Below are 24,857 nucleotides of genomic sequence, written 5' to 3'. Positions count from 1 at the left end.
TGTGTTGTGTGTGTGTGTGTTCTAATACCTTTCCCTCCAGTGTGTGCTGGGGGGTGTTGTTGTCTTCGTCGTCGCTGGTTCCAGAGATGCAGGGCAATCAGGAGCAGTGTGTTTTAGTGGTGGTGCGACCGCGCCGGAAATCCTGGCGATGTGCAACCTCGTAATACACTTGTTGGAAACATGGTCCCTAGCCATCAATTATGTGTGTGTTGTGTGAACGTGTGTTCTAATACCTTTCCCTCCAGTGTGTGCTGGGGGGGTGTACTTACGGCTGTTGTCGTCTTCGTCGTTGCTGGTTCCGGGGACGTAGGGCAATCGGGAGCAGTGGGAAGACTTCAAGTTCAGGTTCCATGGCAGCTTTGAACGTGTCTGTGTTCCTGAAGGTGAGTGTCTCCTTGTATAGCGTTCAGTTTTGCCTGGGTTTTGGTGGTGGTGTGACCGCTCCTGAAATCCTGGCGGTGTGCAACCTCATAACGCGCACAGTGGAAACATGGTCGCGGGCCATTCATTATGTTTGTGTGTGTGTGTGTTCTAATACCTTCCCCTCCAGTGTGTGCTAGGTGAGTGTACTCATGGTTGATGTCGTCTTCGTCGTTGCTGGTTCCGGAGATGCAGTGCAATCAGGAGCAGTGGGAAGACTAAGTTCTGATTCCATGGCGGCGCCGAACATGTCTGTGTTCCTGAAGGTGTGTGTCTCCTTGTATAGTGTTTGGTTCTGCCAGGGTTTTGGTGGCGGTGCGTACGTGCCGGAAATCCTGGCGGTGTGCAACCTTGTAATACACTCGGTGGAAACATGACCCCTGCAGGCCTGGAGATGCATACCGCCGTCCGTGGCGGCCCCCCCACACTGGCAGTGAATTGGCTGTGCTCTATTGGGAAGACTGCCATGGTCATAATGTGGCGGTGCGACCGTCACCGCCGACATGCCGGTACTCGGCCTGCCAAACTCGTAATGAAGCCTAAGTCTGCTCCCAGCGGGTGGGAGATTTAAAAATGCCTCCACAGGCTGGGAGCAGACAATTGTTCTGTTTCCCTGCCTGCATTAATGCAGAGAGGAAGACAAAACACATATTGCTCATGCCAGGTGGGAGCATGCAAACAGCAGCTGCTCCCTCCAGGCGGGAGCAATGCTGGCAATGCCGCAACATGTGGAAGCTGGCTGGCGGCATGGGTGCTTTGGGTCTCCCTTCACAGTCCCCAATGTGTGCTTGGTGGGTGCCCTGGTTGGCACCCACCTGTTTATGTACAGGCCCTGGGGCCAAAATAGATACATGGAAGGGGGCTGCAAGGCGCCCATCCCTTTTTAAAAAGGTACAGCCCCAGAGGATGGGGTATCTGGGGGCCTATAAAAGCTCAGTAGGGGGGCCATGGGGCCCAATTATTTACATTTTGGCTCATGGGGTCCCCAGGACATAATTAGGCTCAGGGAGGGGGAGGGCTGCATTGCCCACTCCCTTAATGAATCAGACACAGGGGATGGGGTTTCTGGGGCCTAACAAGGCTTGGAAAGGGGGCTGCATGCCCCCCTTAGATTTTGGCCCTGAGGGATTGGGTCCGTGGGGCCCAAGAAGGCTTAGGATGGGGGTGGTGCTGAGCAGCCCCCCTCCTGTTTTTACTGCATTTGGCATCAGAGGATATGGTCCCCAGAGCCTATTAAGGTTAGGGAGGGGCTACAAGCCCTCCTCCCCTGTTTAATTGTATTTGGCCCAGGGGTATAGGGTCCCCTTGGCCTTTTTAAGGCTTGTGAAGAAGAGTCACACAACCCTCTTTCGTTTCATTGGAACTGGCCCTGGGTGATCGGGTCCCTAGGACCAAATAAGGTTTGGTGAGGGGGCTACACACCCCTCTCCTTAAAATACATATGTTTTAGCCCCAAGGGATGGGGTCTCTAGGGCCCGAAGGCCAACCCTCTGCTACCCACAGCACAGATTGTGGTTGTTGTGGGCTTGGCACCCTGCTGTGCTTTGATGAATCTCCAAAAAACTTACCAAAACATGCTCTTTTTCTGCATTGTTTGCACCTGGAAAGTTTCAGGGTGATCCGTCAAGTGAGGGCTGAGAAAAAAAATGGGGGACCCAAAACGTGTTTTCCCCATTTATTTTCCCACAGGAAGTTTAGACATAGATACAGCCTAAACCGCTGAACGTATTTACATTAAATTTGGCAGAAAACTAGATCTAGGTCCAGAAGGCGTACGTTTTGTGTTTTGGTGTAAATCCATTCAGTAGCATTTGAGGATCCACAAATCTGCAGCAAAAAAAAAAACAAATAAAGAAACAAGCACGTGCGCCAGCTCCCAGGGCAGGAGTGAGGGAGTAGATATTTATAGTTTGGGGAGAGGGGCTCATGTGGTCCTCCCTCCCCAGGCCGATTCTGGCCCTGGGGACTCTATCCCCCATAGTCCAGTCATGTAGTAAAGGGGGAGGGGGCACATGGCTCCCTGTCATTGTGCCAATGCCAACCCTGGGTCCCACCCCAACGTGGAAAGGAGGTGGTTGCATGGCCACCCTCCGCGGGCCGATTTTGGCCGCGGGGAACCCATCCCCCATGGCTGGCTCATATGCTGTGTTCTAGGGTGCCCACCCAGGACACAGCAGTTTCCCTGTCTGCACTGGCGCAGGGAGGGAAACCTGTTTTTGCTCTCGCTTGGTGGGGCAATTTCAAACCTCCCACCAAGAGGGAGCAAACAGTCGACTTCCAGTGGGCGGGAGCTTGAAAAATGCTGCTTCCCACTGGGAGAGGACTTTAGATCTGTTTTTCTGCCTGCAGTGATGTGGGCAGGAAAAAAGATTTAAATATAGCTCCTGCATAAAAGGAGCAGCATTTTTAGCTGGCCCCAGTGGGAGTGATGAATGCCGGCTCCCACTGGTTGTGGGGAGCTTGCTGGGGCTGCGGGGACCTACAGGTGTCCCCCGTGGCCCCAACAAAAGTGTGGTGGGTGCCCTGGGTGGGCACCAGGGTACCCACTCTTTGTTGGCTGGTCCCCAGGGGAGGGGGTCCGTGGGGCTGGGATTGGCCCAGGGAGGGGGCTGCCCGCCCCCCTTTTAGGAGATTTATGACAAGTCTAGGTTAAATTCTGCCATGATATTAGACCAAATAACAGATTTGCAACCACAATTGCAGCGACACGCACACACAGAACCAATGCAATACCTACTCATGTACAGGTGTTATGTTCCCTCCACCTCTTAGCCTCAGGAAGCTATCAGGGTGTGTTCCAAAGTGCCCTCTCACAGTTTTTCCATGCATTCCTGACTGCAATATTAACCAAAATTAACGAGCACATCAAATTCCCCAACACGCCACAGGACTTGCAGCTCAGAAAATTTAAATTCTACAAGGTAGCCCAATTCCCACACGTCACTGCGTGCACTGACAGGACACAGTCGCAATCTGTCCATCAGCGAATGAATATGTATACAGAAATCGGAAATGTAGCCATACCATGAACATACAGATCATCTGCAATGCCTCACACATCATCACAGATTTAGTGGTCAGATTCCCTGGTAGCACACATGACTGCTATATATTCAGTCATAGTGGAATCTACACATGGCTACTTGGTGGACAGTTTCGAGAAGGATATCTAGTTGGTAAATAATCACAGAACAATGTAGCATAGTGTATAGATGAGGTTAGAGATGACAATAACTTATTATTCAATCCTGTTATTGTAGGAGGCAGTGCATATGCAGTGCAGTCCTTCATCCTCACATCATACCTCAATCCAGCTACACCAAGTGAACGGCATTACAATGCTGCACATAGGAGGACCTGAAGTGTGATTGAGAGGACCTCTGGCCTGCTGAAGAGTCACTTTCGATGTCTGCACACAAGTGGCAGGGCACTACAATACAGTCCTGAGACCTGCTTCAAGATTGTGGCTACATGTGATAAGTTGCACAACATTGCACCATTGAGAGACATACCCCTGGAACCCCCAGATACAGTGTCTGATGAGGATGACGACCCATTACCACCCTGCCACCCAGCAGATAGATCAGAAGCAGTAGAAGGTAGATGTGCTGGTTCAGGCAAGATGTGCTGAAGCTACACGGATTATTTATTTGTTGATGTAAGTAATGAAGAGGCACCTATTGTTCCTTATTGCTACAGGTATCACATGTATTGCCTTAACTTCAGGTCATATATGTGGGCATACAACATAGGGAGTCCAAAAGCACTATCTGTACTTAAATCAAATGCTTCACCATAAACATGATATAGTTAATGCAATGCCACAAAACAACAAGCCCCGGACCATGTCCTCATTACTTTTTGCATCCACGCACTCCACTGGAACGGTCAGTGGGTTTAGCGGCATCTCTTTTTGAGGCTTTGCGAGACAGCACTGTGTCTGGAACTGCGACGTTTATACTCCATCACAGGGACAGTCTCACTACTGAGGGTAGAGAGCTCCTCACTATCCCCACCACCTAGGTCGTTGTTCCCAGCGATTCGGGCTGTCTGCATGTACTCAAATTCATTGGTAACCTGCACCAATCCCCGTGCAACGTCCCCACTGCAATGTGGCATCTCTAGTTGCATTTGTGAAGCGATGGACAGATCTGCTAAACTCCCTTGAATTTTCTGCTGTTGCTTTCTGTCCTTCCAACACTTTTGCATTCAGCTGGCACATGTTGTGATTCAGAGACATCAACAGCATTTGCATTGATTTCATGTGCTTAAATTGTAGGTGCTGCACCTTCAACATTGATGCCTCCAAGCTTCCAAACATAGATGGGCCCTCACCTTCCTCTGAGCTCTGCCTGATATCTGCTCTACATCTCCTGAGGGGAATGCATTGGCACTGGAAAAGGGACTGATGTCTGTGGGTGCACCTATCCTCTGAAAGTGGAGCATGCACGTCTTTTGTCAAGTCATCAGACTCCAGGTTGAACTCAGAGGAGAGGTTCCACTGTTGCCCTGCGTCTAGGTTGTGCAGGTGTTGTGGGTGGAATGTACATAACGTTTTTGACCTCAGACCGAGGCTGGATTTCCCCATTCCCCCCCAGTTTCTGTTTCTGCTGCATGTGGTGCAGGGACACCTGCAACATCAATGATCAGTATTTCAACTACAAATTACTTTTGCATGTCTCAGTTTAAAGTTAATTTTGAAGTAAACAGTTTCCCTGACATGGAATGTGTGACATGGACTATTTTTATCAGTGAGTGCTAGCATCGATTTCCTCTATGGGACAATTTTCCCTGCACATACGGTAATTCAAATAATTGTTGCCCTTATCTTTGTTGGTGCCTGTTGTGGATGAGGTATCTATGTCAGTGACCCCAACAATGGCTTCAGGCTGCAGAGTTGCCACCACCATGGCCTCCAAGGGGGTGGAGAGCATCTTAGTGGATGGTCCTCCACCAGTGCTCCTTGCCTCCATAAGCCTGGTTGCTACCCTCTCCTTCACAGAAGGTACATAAATCGTACCAGCACTTGCGAATCTCCTCAACTGAGCGCTGCACCACACCCACCATGCTGATCTTTGCCTGAATGACAGTCCATATTTTTCGCTTCTCACTCTCTGGGACATGAAATGAGTTTTTCCCAAAGAACTTGGCATGGGTCTTTACCACCTCTTCAGTAAGCACCTCCAGTTCCTGCTCACTGAACTTCAGTTTCCTTTTTCTGCCTCCAGCATTCTTTGCATTCCCCTCAGTGGCCATGGTGTGTTTTGGTCCTGGGTGACACTCCAAATTGGCTCCCTAGTGCTCAGCTCACTGAGTCTACCTCCTCCTGTGGCTCAGGTGTCTGTAAACAGCATAGACTGACCCACTTTCTGGTTGTGAGATTATCAAGCTGCTCCAGAATGTCAAAATTTTAATTTGCAATTGGGAACTTTAGTTAATCACAAAACATTTTGTGAATCTTATGTTACATCGCATTTAGAGATTCCAAAAAGTGATTCAGTAAAAATCAATATTTGGTCATCGCGAATGCGGAGCTTCCTACATACGGCCCATAATTACATGAGATAACTAAGAGATAACTAAGTATAACTGGTAAATTTCAGTGGTTTTTAGAGTTTAAACCTGAACATTTTACTTAACTATAATGTTACTTTGACCCTTGTTTTTTTTCAGTGAATACACACACACACATATATATATATACATATATATATACACACACACACACACTGAAAAAAAATACTTTACGTTAAAAAAAAAATGTTTAAAAAAAACAGAAATTCACTAAAAAAAAACAAAAGTTACAGGGACCTTGTAGTTAGGAAATAGAATTTATTTTAAAAAACATAGAAATGTACTTTAAAAAAAAAAACAAAGGTTACAGGGACGTTATAGTTAGGCTCACATTTTAAACGTACAAAACCATAGAAATTCACCGGTTAGAGTTATCCCAAATAACTATAACTCGTGCCCTAAGGTAACTATCACTCGTGTTCCCCCCATGCACAGTTATTGGGTCAATAATTTTGATGCACATGTTACAGTGACATTATCAATGATGTTATGTCATGAGTGCTGTAATTAGCAGTGCATGGAGAGGGCTCTGACTATGACTACCTATTGTTGACCTCCACTAGGTAATATTATACATATATATGATTATCTATGTGTGTGTGTGTGTGTGTGTATGTGTGCGTATATATATATATATATATACACACACACACATATCTATATAAGTAACAATTAACGTAAATATACTTACCTTTCATTGTAAAGGCAAGGTTGGTAAAGGCAAATTCACGGTAAAGGCTTTTGAAAGTAAATGCATGCGTTTTACGTCATACAACCAGATGCTACTGTAAATACCACTCATACATAAAGAAAATCAGATTTAAGGTATTGTATCAAACCACAGGAAGATCCAAGCAATAAATAAAAAAAGACTTCAACAAAATGATAAAAAATAGGATAAATTATGGTAGAATGATTATATTTGTCTTTCTTTTTTTTATAAATTGGTTTTATTGAATTTTGCAGAGTGAACATTAAAATTAACACAACCACAACATTGGTCACATATCTCCCCTATAGATTGAACTTTATATGGATAGATCATAATCATGGGACTAATAAACCTGCTAAGGTCTGTGGGTCGGACACTCTCTTTACCATATCGCAGCAAAGGACTCTGTTCTCTGTTCACAGCCCGGAACCTACCCATCCTCCCCATACCCTGTCGTACTTGGCGGGACAGCCTCTCGCATTGTAGATGAGTTTTTCTTGGGAGGCGCACCAGTCTACCCCTCTGCGCCATTTCGCCCGTGTGGGGGCTGACTGAGAGCCATCCGAGGCTACGTCCCTTTTGGCCACTAAGCAAGCTGCGCCCACAAAGGCTCGTTCAGCCCTGTTGGAGCCCACTCCTTCTAAAACTCCTAGTAGGATTTGGGAGGGGGGTGGGAGTCATCTCTGTCTGTAGGACACGGGACAGTTCTGTCAATATCGCACGGCAGTAGGCGGTGATGTCTGGACATGCCCATACCATATGGAAAAAGTCAGCTGTCAGGGCGGCACATAGGGGGCATCCTGCTTGTTGTCTAAGGCCGGCCCTGTGTAGTCTTTGGGGGAGAGGTACGCTGCGGGGAGAAAGTATGCCTGTACTAATCGCAGACGGAAGGATATGGTCAACGATCTTGGGGCCATCAAAGCATCTCTCCAATCCTCATCCTCCATTGGGCCTACCCATTGCTCCCATCGCACTCAAAGCACAGCGGGGGGTCGTGATGTGTTTATGATCAGTATGCGGTATATGCGTGATAGCCCCCCTTGTCCAAGTGCCCCATGAATGTTTTGGCCTCTATGGGGCTGTATTCCGGTGGAACTGTTCCTGCTTGAGGATGTGTTTATAGGGCGTGGCGGAGTTGTAAGTATTTGTGGAACTGGGATTGACTGAGTGAGAAATGCTGTTGTAGCTCTCCCAAGGACCGGGGAGCCGTTGCATATAAATTGTTGTGCCGTTGTTTCCATCTCAACGAACCACCGCCGGGGGATTGGATGGGAAAAGTTTTGCAGCAAATAGAGGAATCGGGGGTGGACCATCATTTTGTATAATGCCATACGTCCAAGTATGTTAAGTGGTAGAGATCTCCATTTCTGGAGATCCTCTTTGATCCGTTTGGTTAGGGGAGTCACGTTTAGAGCCCACGCTAGTTCTGGCAGGAGTGCTATTTGTACTCCCAAGTACCCAAAGCTGTTTCGTTTAATGGGAATACCATGTTGCCATTCCGGGTGTTCCCCGGAGTGACCGAGTGGGATCAACAAGGATTTAGTGCGATTGACAGTCAGACCCGATGCCTCGGCGAACAGTCCAAGTAACTGCGTCACCCTGGGTCCACTGCTGGTCGGGTTGGCCAGATATATGAGAACGTCATCAGCATATAATGCAATACGGTCCTCCTTTCCGGTAGGCCATGATCAACCCTCAACTAGGGGGTCCTCGCGTATCAGTTTCGCTAGCAATTCTATTGCTAGATGAAATAGGAGGTGGGCAGGGGACATCCATGGCGGGTCCCTCTTCAGATGGGGAATGGATCCGAGATCACCCCATTGACTTGTACCCGGGCAGACGGTGTGGAGTAGAGGAGGCCCACCAGGGCACAGAACCGCGGTCCCAAACCCGCCTTTCTCAGGACACAGCGCATGTATGACCAGTCCACTGTGTCGAAGGCCTTTTCAAAGTCCACCAGCATGAGGGCCACATGTAGACGCCTGATACAGTGTTGGGTGCCTCTGCTCGGTGTGAATCCGCATTGGTCGGGTGGACCAGTGTGGGCAGCACCATCTTCAGTCTTAGATCCTATACCGTCGAGAAGATCTTGAGGTCTGTGTTAAGGAGTAATGTGGGGCGGTATGCCGCACAGTCCTGGGAGGGAGGTCTAGTCTTTGGAATCACCACAATAGTGGTGTGATCCAAGCCTAGGGGAAAGCCTCCTCGTACATTGCCAGTAGATGGGGGGCAAGGGTATCCTGAAATTTTGTGTAAAATTCGTCCGGGAAGCTGTCGGGCCTTGCGTCTTACCCGGCGCCAGTTCCGTGATTGCTGCTCTGATGTCGTCCAGGGCGAGAGGTTCATCAAGTGCATGTCTCTCGTCGGCAGAGATAGTTGGGAGAGCCACTTCCATCAGTATTGGGGCTTCGACCTCTGCGGGTGGCCGAGGGTGTTCTTCATAGAGATGTCGGTAATAGGTCGCAAAACCTTGAGCAATTTCACTTGGGGTCTGCAGGACGGCACCTGTGACGTCAACGATTTCTGGGACTACTCTATCTGCCAACATTCTAGTGGCGATCCAATGTAAGAGTTTACCGTTTTTGTCTCCCCACCCATACACTCGGGCCATGGAGGCCCACCACATATGTTTTGCGGTTTCGAGTGTGGTGTGTTTGACCTCCCCCCCCGATCATGGTCAACCTTTGCGTCATTGTCTCGCTGTCGGGCCCCATTACCTGGCTCTCCAGGCGTATCGCCTCTGCTTCGAAAGCGAATAATTTATGGTTACGAGCACGTTCTTGAGCTCAGAGGGGCTGTTTGGCATGGCCCCTAATGGCGGCTTTGCCTGCCTCCCAAACGATGCCCTGTGATGCCACGGAACCCACGTTCAGGGCGAAGAATTCAGAAAGGTGTTCGCCCAGTTTGTGGGCATACTCGTCCTCTTGTAATGACCAGGCATTAAGTAGCCACATCAGGCGACGGTTTGCGTTCCCACCGCCAAGACGAAGGAGAAGTGGCATGTGATCTGACACACCGTGGGGGCAGGATTTCTGCCTTATGTTGCCATTTTATTCAGGTGTAAGAGAGAATTCCTGCAACTTGTTAATTCATTTAATGGGTGATTCCAGCTTCCTTCAATTTCGTTAGTGGTGCATATTTGGTTAATGGTATATCCTATTACCTAGTTCTGTGAAGGCTAAAGTTGGGAACTTTAACCTCTCACCTGAACGTTGGTTCCCTTAGTACTGTGTTGCAGGACTAGTTCAAACGGCACTGTCTTGCCTAATAGGTTGATGCTTGTGGGAGTTGTCTACGTGTGTGAGGGGTGGGTGTGATGGGCTTCGAAGTCTTAGTGTGGTGATCAGTTTGGTGGTCTGTATGTGGCTTCCCTTCTTATTCCAGGATGGGGGTCTCCCATCAAATTATGGTAGCTAGGTTTAGCTGAATCTGTCAGCTAAAGAAGAAAGTTCATTAAAATGTGTTCTGAATTTGCCCTGATGATTTCTGGATACTTGAAACTGAAAAAAGGCTGCTAGGAGCTGTTCAGAAATGAGGCTAGGTGATATATTTTGTGTAGGGTTCTGTCTAAGTATTGATGTCCTGGCCTTCGTTAGGCTCTTAAATTGTGAACAAATGGCTAGTATGTTTCTCTGGGCAAGGTGGGAGCTCTAGTTGCATCAGTTTGTCGTCTTATTTGAGACCTTCTTTCTGTGCATCAGTCCTCCCTTAATTTTGTGCCATTATTCTTTCTTTTGTGTTGTCTGTTGATGAGATTTATTTTCAGAGCAAGTAAGCACTCAAAGGGGGGAAACACCAAGCGGGGAAACACCAAGCCCAGACAAAAGTCTATCAAGAGCTGGTCCAAAATCCTTCAAAATCAATTACTGTTCAACCTCTTCAAAAACACAGCGTAAAACTTTAACCACAGACTTTTAATAGATCTCCTGAAAGACTATTCTCTCAGCTCTACTTCTGCACCAATAAAGGTGCCTCAAATATGACCTTATGTTCTACACTTGTTGCACAGCACGCTGGAGGGAATTGCTGAACATACATCCATCAGTAGCAAACTCTACCAAATATATTCCATGGGCTCAAACTGTACATAAGACCCTCCTCACAACTTTAAAGTGCCAATGTCCATATTTTAGAATGGAAACCTTTTAATACAAGCGTCGGACAAAAATCTGGAGACTTTCAACCACCACTGCTCCATGATAAGGACCTTCACAATGGACAGGAATCCCTGGAAAGTAGACCACCCTCATGAACCGCCTCCCTCAAGCTATCAATAGGCGAACACCCAGTGACCCAACAGCAACCCTCTCACAACCAAACCTCCTCCCCTTACAGATACCCAACAGCATCCATTCGCCCACACAAACATGTCTCCTCCCTGACCTCATACCCAGCACCAACGTCACCACCTTTGTCCCCCAACCCATGCTCTAATGCACAACAAACATCAAAGGAAACCATCCAACTGGCCTGCACAAGGACTTGGTGACGGCCCTCAACACTAGCCATAAGGATCAATTTACTGTTCACGATCCCCTCCCTATGTCCTTTCATGTAGCAGAACCACACAATATCCCCATCCACTCCCCCATATATGAATATGGATCCCCAGGGAATAGGGTCCAAAAACACTAAAAGCCTCAATCATCGTACAGACATCAGCCCATCAGGGACACTTCGACCACAAGCCTGACGGTCCTCAACTACAACAAGGCACATTCTACTGATCTACTCTCCATCTCCTCAAAGTCCACAGAAACAACCCCACCTGGTATCAATAACTACAATCAGAACCATATATCCCCTTCACCCACACGGGAAGCACCTCTTTGGGGCCAGATGTCTCTGGCCATCCCAGACCCTTTAAAGTGGCACATCAGGTGGAGTCCTGTTAAGAGACAAAGCTAAAGCCCACATAAAAACTCTCTCCCCTACACATAAATACAGATCCCCAGGGGAAAGGATGTGACACAATAAGAAACCTCAACCATCATATAGACTTTAACCCACCGGGTGCACTCTGACCACGAGCCCTCTGCAACCAAGAATCCTCCCTGAACTCTTCCTTATGTCCAAACAATAGATTGGTTGCCACAGACCATAGAGGGGATCACTGCGCAACACAGAACACTTCATACCATCCGCCTGACATGCAACTCCACCAAACGGTGATTTGACCAACCCCCCAATACCACTACATGCCCCAAGGGGCCTCTAAACTGTCCTCAACACAGTGAGGAGGCCATAGTCTTGCACGTACCTCCGCCCCTCAGACAACCCAACTAAGAGCACAAACAAACTAGAAGGGCCCAATAAACAGATACCGCCCAAGACAGGGGGCCGCTACTTGTCTTTACCGACCTCAAAGGGGAAGGGAGGGGGACAGAATATAAGCTACACAGGCTGATCAAGGCTTTGTAATCCCTCTCCAACCACCACAATGAAACAAGATTTGCAATGCTGCACATGCAAATACTGGTGAGTGACATATCACGGAAAAGAACCCTTACCCAATCCTGGATCTCCAGAATGGCACTTAACAACACCCAATGACCCAAAAGATCACTCAAAAGTCCTATCGAAAGGGAAACTGATGCACTACTTCAGTCCTATATGAGGACCACCGCACCCCCCATGGCAGACTAAACAGGACATCGTGGTAATTGTTGGCTCAAAGACGAGGAGACCACGTAGGACCACTCTGGGGTACAACCAAGCAAACCTCTTTCTGATACCAGTCCCCCAGCCCATCGACCCTGCCATACCCTGAAATGCACATCTGCATCGGAACATTACATAGACATTGCAGAAAGGATCATCGCATACAAGATAGACACTCTATTTCTGACTGAATACTGCCTCACCCCATCCTCTGCCCCCTTGGTGGGCACCTTAGTACCATCCCAATTGTCAATCAAAAGACTTAAATGTTGAGAAGAAAGACTGGCTGTTATTCACCAAATCTGCCACAACCTCTCCTGCTTTGACTTAAACATCTGCAAGTGTGAGAACATGGGAATCGAAATCTTCACAGAGGGGTGGGTTCATTACCAAAATCCAACTCACCTATCACCCACCCAGAGAGAACTAATGTTTCTTGGAACACATGACAGAGATAATCATAATCCAAGCTCTCCAACGCCGAATCTCCTTGCAAGACCTTAACATCTGCTGGAACAAAGAGGATGGTACGCATGCAAGCATATTGAAAACCTTGTTTAACAATCATAAGCTTCGGCAAGCCTGTGAAAAACCAACCCATGTAAGAGCGGTAAACACAGACCTCAACATAGCCAAAGAAGGATGGATAAATATAGAATCCAACTGACCAAGGAATGGACATATCACCACCCCATCCTCTTCAACAACGCAATGGAGAATCGGACCAAAATTCAAAGTGTCAGGCCGAAATGCTGGATAAGAGAAACTAAACAGATAGATGTGAACACACACTCAGAACTTTGCCTCAGAAAATGTACATCCCTGATGTTACGCCGAGCATACAGGAACTAACGGCCCACTGCAATGAGACGATCAACGATATCATGGATTTAGTGGCACCCCTACATCTGAAAAGACAGAACAGCAAATTGTCTCATCCCTGGACTTAAGTGAGGGAAAAAGAAAACTTGGAAAGAAGATAGAGACAGACACCGTCTGACTATGGAAAATATTTGTATCCATCAGCAATCTAATCTGCCCCAGAAATACCAAGACTGTGGATAGCGCCCTAGAAACTTTTGAGAAGTTTTCAATGTTCATTGAAGAGAAGTCTCAATGACAGAAAACCCCAAGAACAAAAGACAAACACCTGCGGCTCAACCAGAACACAGGGAGACAGGGGTGGCCCTCACGCATCCCCCCCCCCCCATTACCTAAAAAAAAATGTGTGTGAAGCAAATTTAAAAACATTTTAAAAACTTCTATGAAAATAATATCAAGAAAGTCATAGCATCACTAAAATCCACATTGCATTTCTTTGACCCTATCCTTTTTTCAATCACCAAGGATTTCACTCACTTCTCCACCCCCCCTATAGATCAAGTTCATGACTCTCTGACCCAAGGTACAGCCCTACACTGCTTCAAAACTGGTCAAGTAATCCACCTACTGAAGAAAGAAGGTGCAGACCCAACAGGTCCTAACAACATTTGCGGAGTGACTAACTTCCTTTTCTTGGCTAAAACCCTTGAAAATTGCACCACAAATTGACTCTGTAAACCCAATGAAGAATTCAACATGCTTGACAATATCATTTTGGCTTTATACCAGGTCATAGCATAGAAACAAACATCATTCCCATCATGCATGATGCCCTGAAAACTCTTTACCACAACTCATGCCTTCTCATTCTCCTCAGTCTTCAACACGATGGACCATACCGTGCTCTTGAAGCCTCTCAATCACAGACAGAGTGGGGAGCTCAGGAAATGTGCTAAACTGGTTCACCTCATACCCAAGGCAACTGGAATTATGCAGCATGAGAGGCCCAAATTATGCGGCAGGTTTGACCAAATTATGCAGTAAGAAAAGCAAATGTATGCACCATAATGCAGCACATTTTCGAATAGTACTACTTCATTATTTCGTCATTTTTAAACTTTGTAACACTGTCTGGGCATTTTTTGCAACTTATTATTACCCACATAAAGCAATAAGCAATAGAAAGGTGACCAGTCCAGTTTCGCAAAGGGCCTTACACCACGCGACAACATATGTTGCTGCATTTTTCATAACCTTTGAACCCTTTGAGCTTGAAACAAAATTTGTTTTTTTGTGAAAAAGTGGCAGGTGATGAATTATGTGGTAAATCTATAACTACGCACAAACTGCCATGCCCACACAATCGCATCATTCCAATGGCCTTGCTCATACCTATAAAACCAGAGGGAACTGATTAAGCTGAAGGCTGCATGATTTAACCCTTCTGCAGCGAGACTTGGAGTACCACAAGGCTCTACTTTATCCCCACCTTTTTCAAACTTCACACAGAACCACGAATGGCAGCACTGGCATACCACACATACGTGGAAGACACAACTGTACTTAAAAACATATGCCCTGATGATATTACCCACCTGACTGAAGGTCTGGCAGAGGTCCAGATATGGCTTGTTCAGAACTACCTCAAACTAAACTCCTTGAAGACATAACTCCTTCTTATCCTCCCCCCCTCCCCCACGTAACTGCCAATACAGGAATGGATAAGCCTTCTGGATGCTTCTAACACCAAATTAACATCATTGATTCAACCAAATCCCTAAGAATCACCATACACAAAAACCTGAATACAATAGCCAAAATCAATCCGGCAGTGCACAGTGCCCTCTTCCCTCCTAAAGAAGAAACAAACCACCAGATGTCAAGACTACAATACAAACTATGGCATAATTCAAATGGGACTATGGGATAGCTATACTTTGTAAAACACCAAAATCTCTCCTGTCTCCAATGAAGGCAACCCTTAAAGTTGCAATGAGGCAGGTGCTCACTATGCAGCACCAGCTTCTTCAGATTGGAACATCCCAGATTTAAGAAAATAAAAACATATGCATGTTCTTTGTTCTGAGCAGCCCCCATAATCTGGAACGCCCACCAGAAATCCTCACAAACTCATAATATGCCACCTCCAAGAAGGACGCAAAAACAATCCTGCTTAACTGGTTCTTCCCTCTGTAACCCCCGACCTTCCTGAAACGGTGAGACCACAGCCCTCACCAGGACTCCTGAAGACGTTTCCATCGAATGAGCTAGAGAAATGCAATTGATGACTAATAGAAGTCTGCGCCAGCTGATGGGACGGGGCCCACAAAGAGACCTTATGAGCACAGAGACACATTTTCCGTGATCCATCATATGTTATGTATATTTGACTTTTGTACAACTAACAATCACACTGTGTTTGCAAAAAATAACTTGTAGCTGTGATATGTATGCAGTTCATTTTTTTGTTAGCGTCGTTAAGTGTATCCCTCTGGTCATGTTAGCAAAGAATTGTGGGTGATGTGGGTGTGTGTTTTATAGTGATGTTGGTGGGTGTGTGGGGTGTGTGTATTTGTGTCAGGTGTGGGTTTTTTGTTCTGGCCAATGTTGTCTTGTTTTGTATTTGGGTGGCCTTATCCGCCTTGGCGGTGTTCACCGCCAATGGTTTACTGCCGTTGAATGTCCGGTGTGGTGATTCGTGGGTCATTTTTTGGAGTGCATAATATTGGTGGTGTAACGGTATGGGTGGTCGCTCCGACAGTTTATCACGTTCAGTGGGTCTGGCGGATTTGTGGTTCGGGCTGTTTTCTGTCGGTTCTGCCTGTATGTGTCATAATCTGGTGATCGGATGTTCGCCTCCACCGTGGTATGCTAGCGGCAGTCACTGTGGCAGAATTCAGTATTTACCGCCAATGTCATAATGAGGGCCTTGATGTTTTAACTCCTTCACTAACATAGCCATCACACCAAGGCCAGTAAAGGCAGGATTGTGCATTCTGCAAGATGGATCAACTCTCTTTATGGCAAAGGGTAACAAGGATTAATATTTTGGCACCCAAATAAATACGATGGTTTCAGATACATAATGACGAATGGTCCATCTATAGATATATTGCAAGACATGCGCATAATAGCAGTCACATGTCTCAAGGCCACAGGTTAGTCTTTACTGCACATTTTATTGTATTCTGTTCACTATTTATGTATGTTATTCTTGACAAACACTTTGCTAGAGTAGATTTATTAGCAAATGCAGCTTTCCAAAACCATGTAACCCCCACCCCCAACCCAACCCCAACATTACCAACCTACACAGAACATTCAGCTTTAGCAAGAAAACCTTCATTTGGGGGAGGGGGGTGGGTCTGGAGATTCTTCAAACGGGTTCACAACTGTAAGTGATACAAAAATCTCTGGGAAAGAAAAATATTACTATACCTAAACGGTCATTATTAGCTTTTTCATTATACACACATGCAGATAAACACACACCTAAAGGTATAAAACAAGATAAAAAAACAACAGCAATTGTGATATTAACAAACTTACCATCAAACGATTTCAGTACTTTGCCTTTTGGTCGTTCCCAATCAATGAAGAAGATGTCTACGCTAAGTTGTGAAATTAATTTGTGCACAAAATGTATAGCCTAGAAAGTATCAAACAAAAAAAAATACATGAATATGATATACAGAGAAATGCTGCTAACAAAAAGATAAATACTTGGACAATGTTTCTTCTAAAGAAAATGATGTTCAACTGGTAGAAGCCACTCTACCTTAAAGAATGATAACTTGCTTGCTTGCCCTTCCATTCGGCTACCTTGTGACATCAACTTTGGAAACACATCAATAAGTAACAGGACTTGATATTATTACTATCGTACAGTTGTTTAACAAAATCCCCTTCCACTCAATGGCTTCCAAGTAATTTAATTCTCACTTACAAACATGGGAAGCTGAGTGTAAGGAAATAAAACTGGAAAAACTGTACCAAAGCCTTGTAAGTAACTATTTTCGAATTCTTAAGACAGCACTCGACTGAGAGGGCAGCGTAAGCAGCTGGTTACAACAACTACAGTGTGCTGTTTACTCAAGGACTAATGGCGCTATCTAAAATTATTAGGTAGAACAAATTGCTTTCTCCAACAACATTGAAAACAAAGGAAAACCAAATACGATTTCAGCCAGTTAGGATAAATGATAGACAACTACTGCATGTACAACTTTACAAGTGAATTAAAAATCAATTTTTAGTTTGCCATTCATTGCATGCATCCTTGGCAACTGGAATACTCTAAATGTACATACTTTTCTACCCTAGCAGAAAGTAATAGTCCAATGGGCAACCTCTTGACACACATTACTACCAGTAATTATCCCCACTGGAGTCGCACAGTACTCCAGTTTTCGTTGACTGACTCATCAACCTCAAGGTCCTCCTCACAGATTCCATTTGCTACAATTTACAAATGCTCTTGCTAATATGTGGGCCGATCTTACCAATAACTATACATCTAAAGAAGTTAAATTATTTGATCTTGACTCGTAGTCCAAAGGCCCCCAAATGCCTGTTCAGCAGAAAGATATCAAAATAATTCAATAGGTCATATGGATGAAAGAGCGCAAGCACATGCCTTTGACAATCAAAATCTAATGGTCAAACACATCCTCCCTTGGGGTAAAGGGTTAAAGTAAATATATCCCTATTATTAGATTTATTTCGCTCTCTCTCAATAATACTGCATTTTAAGGAGAGAAGAAATACATGGTTTCAGCTCTATAATATTTCTCGATTTCATGTATACATTTTTCCCTACTTTTTGGCCTTCTCCATTTGTTGACTCATGTTGACAGGGTCCTCACACTGATAAGTAAACAACACACTAAGGACTTTGTGACACAAGAAGGTGGGGGTTCCTCTATGGAGAATGATTGAGGGGTGGAGACGGTGAAGGTTACAGTCTGGAGTGAGCAGCTGGGAAAATTCAAATGAAGACCATTTTACTAAAATATATTGCAGTGACAAAATATTCTTTTAATGCACAAGTTTGGATGGTGGGCAATACTGAGGCAGAGAGCCATGCTACCGACCATTTAATTACTAGTTAGACTAATGAACTTGACAAATGTCATTAACTCTGTGATGGTCTGCACTATACTAAAAACAGTTATACTAGTTTCTTATGTAAGGATTATTTTGCTGCAAGAGACTCATTCTCTTCCCGGAATGCCTTCTCTCAACAAGCCGGGGTGATATTTCACTATCCTGAACGCAGACCAGGAATAATTATAGTGTAGCAATCTGTTAGGCACAATGTAGGCTACACAACTAAGGAGAAACATGTAGGTGATGTGTGAGTACCAATTACAGTCCAAATCATAGCAGTGTAGAATTGTGACATTTCAAGTACTATGGTTCGAATCTGGATGATCGGATTGAATGCATGGATATCCGTTTGTTGTAGGGATTAACTGGACACTGCACAAAACTAATTTATCAATTATTTGAAAATGGGGTAATATCAAATCCAAAGTAAAATGAGTGACAATAACACAAGCAAAACGGTTAGCATTTAAGTTGATATTTTTTGTATTTATCATATCATTACTGCAGGAGTAAGATAAGAGAAGTAAGATTGGCACATACCAGATTCAGTTCAGTACTAATTTTAATTTCTTGGTCATTGTTAGCTGAGACTGCAGAAATAAAAGTTGTTCCCCTGCATTTGGCAGTTTATACACTGATATCGTGGAAACACAAATCGTATGCTAGTTAAGAAAGATTGCTGAAAATGTGGAAGTCAGTCCACACTCAATTAAGAGATGCAAGTTTGAAAGAACAAGAAACACAAGACTATTTTTTGGGAACGAGAGGGGATCTTTCTTGCCCGATATGACATGGGTTGCATTTCAACTCCTAAGAGGATTCAGAAATCGAAATAATCTGGGTTTACAAATTGTGCAGAGAAGAATCAAGACATTCATCGACTCATTATTAAAGTATCAGAGCTACATATTCTGATGAATACCAGGTCTTAATTAGGCCAGAAACTGGCATATAAATAACATAAATAACATTAATCGGAGGTTGAGTCGAGAATAAAGCCTTGTGTAAAGCCTCAGAAAAGTCCAGAACACGGATAGCCCTTCAGAGAAATCAAAATAATTAGTGAATATATAAATCTGATCCACAATATAAAAAGGAAGGCATATACTGACTAGAAAGTTCACAGAAGTGGTCATAGCCTATCTAGGCCAAACGAGAAATATCAGATAGCTTGCCTGTTTCTCAATTCATATTTTAACAATGCCAATTAAATACAAAGATACATATGTTTCTCATTTTAGGTAAGTAATCTCAATAGATAACCCACAAGTGTACACCTTGTTAGATTTGATTTCCCAAAATTATTTAATAAGTTCAAACTAAAGGTAAGAGTCTGTCAGAAATGCACATCAACAAACAAGCCCATCATGTTGGATTTGTTAGCCAACAGCACTGGAGAAAAGGCATCTCCGTGTTGCACATCTGTGATCACCTTTGCCTGAATCAAATGTTGAGGATGAGACCTCTTAGAAGAGGAATTTAATTCTTAGCGTGCTGCACTGCCGATCAGACACTGACTCTTGATGACAAGACAGAACGTAGTGGTGGCGGTGCATTTGAAGTAGGGGTCCTTGCAGGTACACTCCACTAGTCAATCTAGTTGCATTGTAGGACAACTTACATTCGCTTAGTGATTTCCTTCTGGATTTACCTACTGCTTGGCTCGTCTAGTTAGGGAAGAATTTTGTTCCTCTTCTGCCACTAGTTTAGTTAGAGCTAGGAAGTACAGTTAGTTGTGGATTCTAGACTCTGAACTCTTCTTTACCTTTAGGCATGAACTGCTAGACACATATCCATAAATGTTAAGTAATCAATATTTGCTAGATAAATTAAGCATAGTGTGGAGAAGCTGGGTGTAAGCATCAGTCTTTTCTGGGCTCCTCTTACACTTATGTTAGACACCTATATTAGCTACCGATATTTCTATTTCCTACATTGTTTTGTGTTCTACAACTTCCAAATTAGCCAGATAGCCGTACTGACAATACTCTTTCTGTCTCTACAGTTGCACTTTGCACTACTTATGTCCATGCAACTCTGCATAGCGTAGGGAGGCCCTCATATTTATTATAAAGGTCAAGGCCACTGTTATCAGAGGTGGTGGGCACGTGGTACAAGGAATGGATGTCCACTAGGAAAACAGCTGTGTGCCTGTGTCACATTGTGTCCAAGGGGGTAACTGCGTGATGCACGGAGTTGATATCCTCACTTTGTGCATGCTCACCTCCTCACGCTATCTCATTTCCTCAGATCCTTTGTGGGCGATTACAACATGATGACTTCTCTTTGCCCTCTTTTCCTCTTTTTTCTCTATGTTCCTTCATTTCCCTCTCTTCTTCATTTGGGATTTATTCCTGTTATTGAGTAAGCTTGGTATATTCTCATTTCCCACAGAATGAAATGTGTGTGGGATTTCTTTCAAATATGATGCTGATTGTTTCTGGTTTGATAAGATTTGCTCTCCTAGACCTTCACTATTCATCTATATAGTTTCTTTGGTGAGACTGTATGGATTTTTGTTTATCGCCTTTCATTCATAGGTATCTACCTTTATTTTGCCCTGATGATGACCCTGGAGGATTCATCCTGATTAGGGGTCAACTTTACTTTCCACCTATCCTTAAATTTTATTATTGGATACAGGACTCTCATATTGTATCGTTCTCTTCCCTATGTCAATTCCTTAAGATTCGGGGGAGCTGCTACAGAAAAGAGGACTTCTTTTGTGAATCTGATATTTTCACTTCTTGCCTCGCTGAGAGGTTATCTAGTAATTTGAGGAGGACTGGGTGTCTGGTGCATTACAGAGTTTGTATATTTTTGTATATACATATTTTGTGCCATGGTTCACTGATTGTCACATGTTCACTGCACCCTCAATTGGAGCATCTTTTTTTTTTTTGGGAGAAATACAATATTTTGTAATGTGGTGTATGCTATTAGAATTTCTTGAAAGGTGATAATTGACTCATATGACAGGTCAATATAACTTCCATGTCTTACGATGATAGTTTGGTTTAGAATACGGAAGGATATTACGAGTGAATTAAGCTTTCCATGGTTCAAAAAGAATATACAGATTTGTGGTAACATCGCTTAGCAACATTTTAGGCTGAAGTGGAAAATGGAATCAAAGAGTAAGTACTGGTTGATATGGCCTTTTATTAGCTGGAGCATTTGTTTTTAATCACATTCATTTGTGCGAAGAGAAACAGAGGCTCAATTGCCCTTATCTTAAATGTATCACCAGCTTATATTTGAATTAGAGAATTACAAGTAGATATGTGGCACAGGCACAACTTCTACAGTAATCTGTCTCCTATAGGTCCTTTCTGAAAAAGTTCATAATTCAAATCTTTGCCAAGCTGACAAGAACTCTAAAAGATGAATAGTTGCTGGTATTCAAAGGATGACTAGTGAGACGCAGGTTTAGTCCAGTGGTATAATCATAAACCGGTCTAAGGTTGCTCGAGTGCCTGTCTGGGTGGGACGCAGCCTGGCATTTCGGGCTGAGATGTTCCTTCTGCATCAGAACTATGGCTGGTTTGTGTATTGCTATTTGCTTTCAAGAGCAGCACAGTGGGTGAACAAAAGATGGGCTGGAGATTGGTCCAAGCAATCACGGTTTGCAGATATTAGTCCAAGCATTACTCCGTAACTTTGCAGTTTGTTACAAATAAGCAAAACACATTTTATTAATTTTCATCACCAACAAAGTGATCTTACAGTACTACCTTGGGAAGACCCCAAGGTAATAGAATTAGACGTAAATACAATTTAATTTTCTGGCACATACATAAGCAATTTTAAACACATTTACATATATATCAAGGACAAAAAGGTGAGTCAAATTCAGATTTGTGAAACAAGAAAGGTTTGCGACGAGGAAGACATCTATCTCTTCCCTCTCTCAGAGTTTACATGTCATTTCTCTCCATTCCTGCAAATCATCTTGTAGCTTGTCGTCTGTCCACACCATTTTCATCTGCACCTATTCCGCCAGTAGCCACTCAGAGACACCTTTGCATCACAATTGCAAGAATGGGTCCTGTAGTAGTATCCAGTGAATCATCACCCTATGTCTTATCAGTAACAATGTTAATGATAGAAACCTATAATAAGTTGTGAATTTTTGGGGCTTAGGGTGTAGACCCAATGTACAATGCTTAAGAGAGCAGTCTACTTACACTCTTGGGAATAGAGTCCGAGTCTCAGGCCTCCCCCCCCCCCCCAGAAGTATTGACTACCTGACAGGTCCAAACAATATTTAAGAAGTTCTCCCTGCTCCGCTGAGATGAATGGCACTCATCTGACTGTGTTGAGCATATTATGCTTAGGTTTGTGGTGTAAGATAGGCCCGGTATAGTACCTTAAATTGGACTAGTTGGAATCCAGCATTTTCAAACGTCATCTTTGGATCTTCAACACCCTAGTTCATTCAGTGTCTATTAGATGGGCAACTAAGTTCCATTCCCACTTGGCCCGGATCGTCCACGATCCCAACACTCTATCCAGCAGCATTGCCCAATACACTACATACACCTGCCTGTCCCATCTGTGAGTTCTGCATCCAACTGCATCATGGTCGATTTTGGGGGTTGTCCATGGCACAGCTGTTCTGCGTTAGTTATTGTATAACTTTAACGTGAGAAACAAAAAACTGCCAGACTTTTGGCTAAAAATTGGGAAGGAATGACCCTTATAAAAACTTTTTAAAAAAACACAATATTCAGTGTAGCACTGCTCAGTCACTGGTAGCTATGACACAATCAAAAGACAATCCCCCAGAGAAATGCTTTTTAAGTTCAAGCAGCACCTACAATTTCAAAATCTGAGTGTAACAAACCTGTTTTTCTTACCCTTTTAGGCAGATATCTCTATAGGCACCTAAGAACCTTGTCTTGGTCCTCTGGAGGCGGAACACATGTTCCACTTTCTCTAAATGCTTGGAAAGCTAGTCCTGGCCACATCAACAGCCTCTGGAGTCTCAGATCAGGATTTAAGCACCATATCCCTCTCCAATCTGGCCTCCAACAGGTCTGAGCCTTCAGTAGTCAGCTGGGCCTACTCAAACTTAGCAGGCCATCTGCTTTTTGTTAGCAAACAGGAGGCTGACCACCTAACCTTTGGAGAGCAGCTCAGTCCCTGGTAGCCAGCTGGTGTCAGAGGCCTTTAGTCTTCATTCGCCCAGCAGGACCACCTTCTTCAGGTGTAGTCTTCCAAGTCCAGAAATGTACTGTGGAGATGGTTGTGAGGCACCAGCTGTACTATGTACTAGCCAGTCCTGTTTACTTCATCACCCTATGGCCAACCCTTTTTAAAGCACTCCCTCTTCCCTTTACTGTAAAATTCAAAGAAGCCCTAAATCTAAAATGGATAACCGCTTCTTCTATTAGAAGGGCCTTTGGCTCATCCCATACCACTCTTTTAATAGCCAGGAACTTTTTAAAGCTAAGAATCAAGCCCAAAAGTCTAAGGGGGCTCTGAGAATTAATGAGAGCAGACCCCATCAGCACGATTTAGTATCTACAAGACTCAAATGCTACTGTGAAGGTGGTCTTTATTCTGTCACGTTTTCCTGTCCCCATTCCTTGTGGATAATAACTGATAAGTGGCCAGTTGTCCTCAACTTTGCTGCCTTCCTCCCAGAGGCAACTCTATTGTCCTTTAGGTGACATGGCTGTTAACTCCACCGAACTGGCTCTAAGCCATTTTTGGCTCATGCAGCACAAAGTACATTTTCATAAAGTTATTTTTCGATTAACACTATCAAAATCCACTTTCACCATGAAATAGATTTTTAAAACTAAATGAAAATAACTTTGAAACGTTTTACTAGGATTTTCTTTTCCCATGTGAATACAGAATTTAATGATTTTAATTTTGCTTAGGCACGCTCATGAAAAATCTAGTTGAACCTACACAATGAAAGCAGTTTTCAGACATTTAGTCACAATAAGGACTAACTATTCAAAATGTATGGCTACCTGAGTTTATATTAAGCGCTCAACTCTGTTGGCTAGCAAGGCACACCTTAGGGGTGACAAATGAAAACACGCTTTCCTACATGACAAGGATGCTTGTCCTTTCCATTTTTCAATTAAGGGCCTTTAAAAGGAAGCTCGGGTAGAGTACAGTGCTGCTCCATGCAGCCATATACTTTTGTCACAGATCAGGATGGTGTAAACACACATTATAGCCTAAATAAGACATTTAACTCCCATGGCAATGGTACAATTTCTGTGCCACATACCAAAGCCTTATAGGAAACCAATTGTGACAGTATCATTTTAGGGGAAAGCACAAGCACTGTACTACTGTTTAGCAGTGGCAGAGCACACAAAGTCCTACAGCCAAAAAATCGAACAGAAGAAATGGGAAGGGAGGCACAACAACGTCCTTCCTCACTGTTACATTTGGCACAGGCCTTCCGGTATGTTAACATGGTCAATACATAGCACAGACATGAGAGCTATTAGAGTGGCTTTTACTAACACAAGCTGCTAAGCTTTTCAGAAAAATAATGGATTATGTGTGCTCAATTGTTACGTCATTTTTT

The 24,857-nt window shown here is 44.2% G+C and overlaps 1 protein-coding gene across 2 annotated transcripts in view; it reads right to left on the bottom strand.

The window, feature by feature from the left end:
• Positions 1 to 24,857, bottom strand: part of TMEM67 (transmembrane protein 67) — a 663,651-nt gene that overhangs the window by 251,614 nt on the left and 387,180 nt on the right. For both annotated transcript variants that reach the window (XM_069220469.1, XM_069220470.1), the window contains exon 19: positions 16,739 to 16,838. In XM_069220469.1, coding sequence (XP_069076570.1) covers positions 16,739 to 16,838 — 100 coding nt within the window. The remainder of the gene's footprint in view (positions 1 to 16,738; positions 16,839 to 24,857) is intronic.

This window comes from Pleurodeles waltl, chromosome 2_2 (genome assembly GCF_031143425.1).
Source record: "Pleurodeles waltl isolate 20211129_DDA chromosome 2_2, aPleWal1.hap1.20221129, whole genome shotgun sequence".
Classification (NCBI taxonomy): domain Eukaryota; kingdom Metazoa; phylum Chordata; class Amphibia; order Caudata; family Salamandridae; genus Pleurodeles; species Pleurodeles waltl.
Note: the sequence above shows the minus strand (reverse complement) of the source record. Positions and strands in the feature narration are given on the sequence as shown.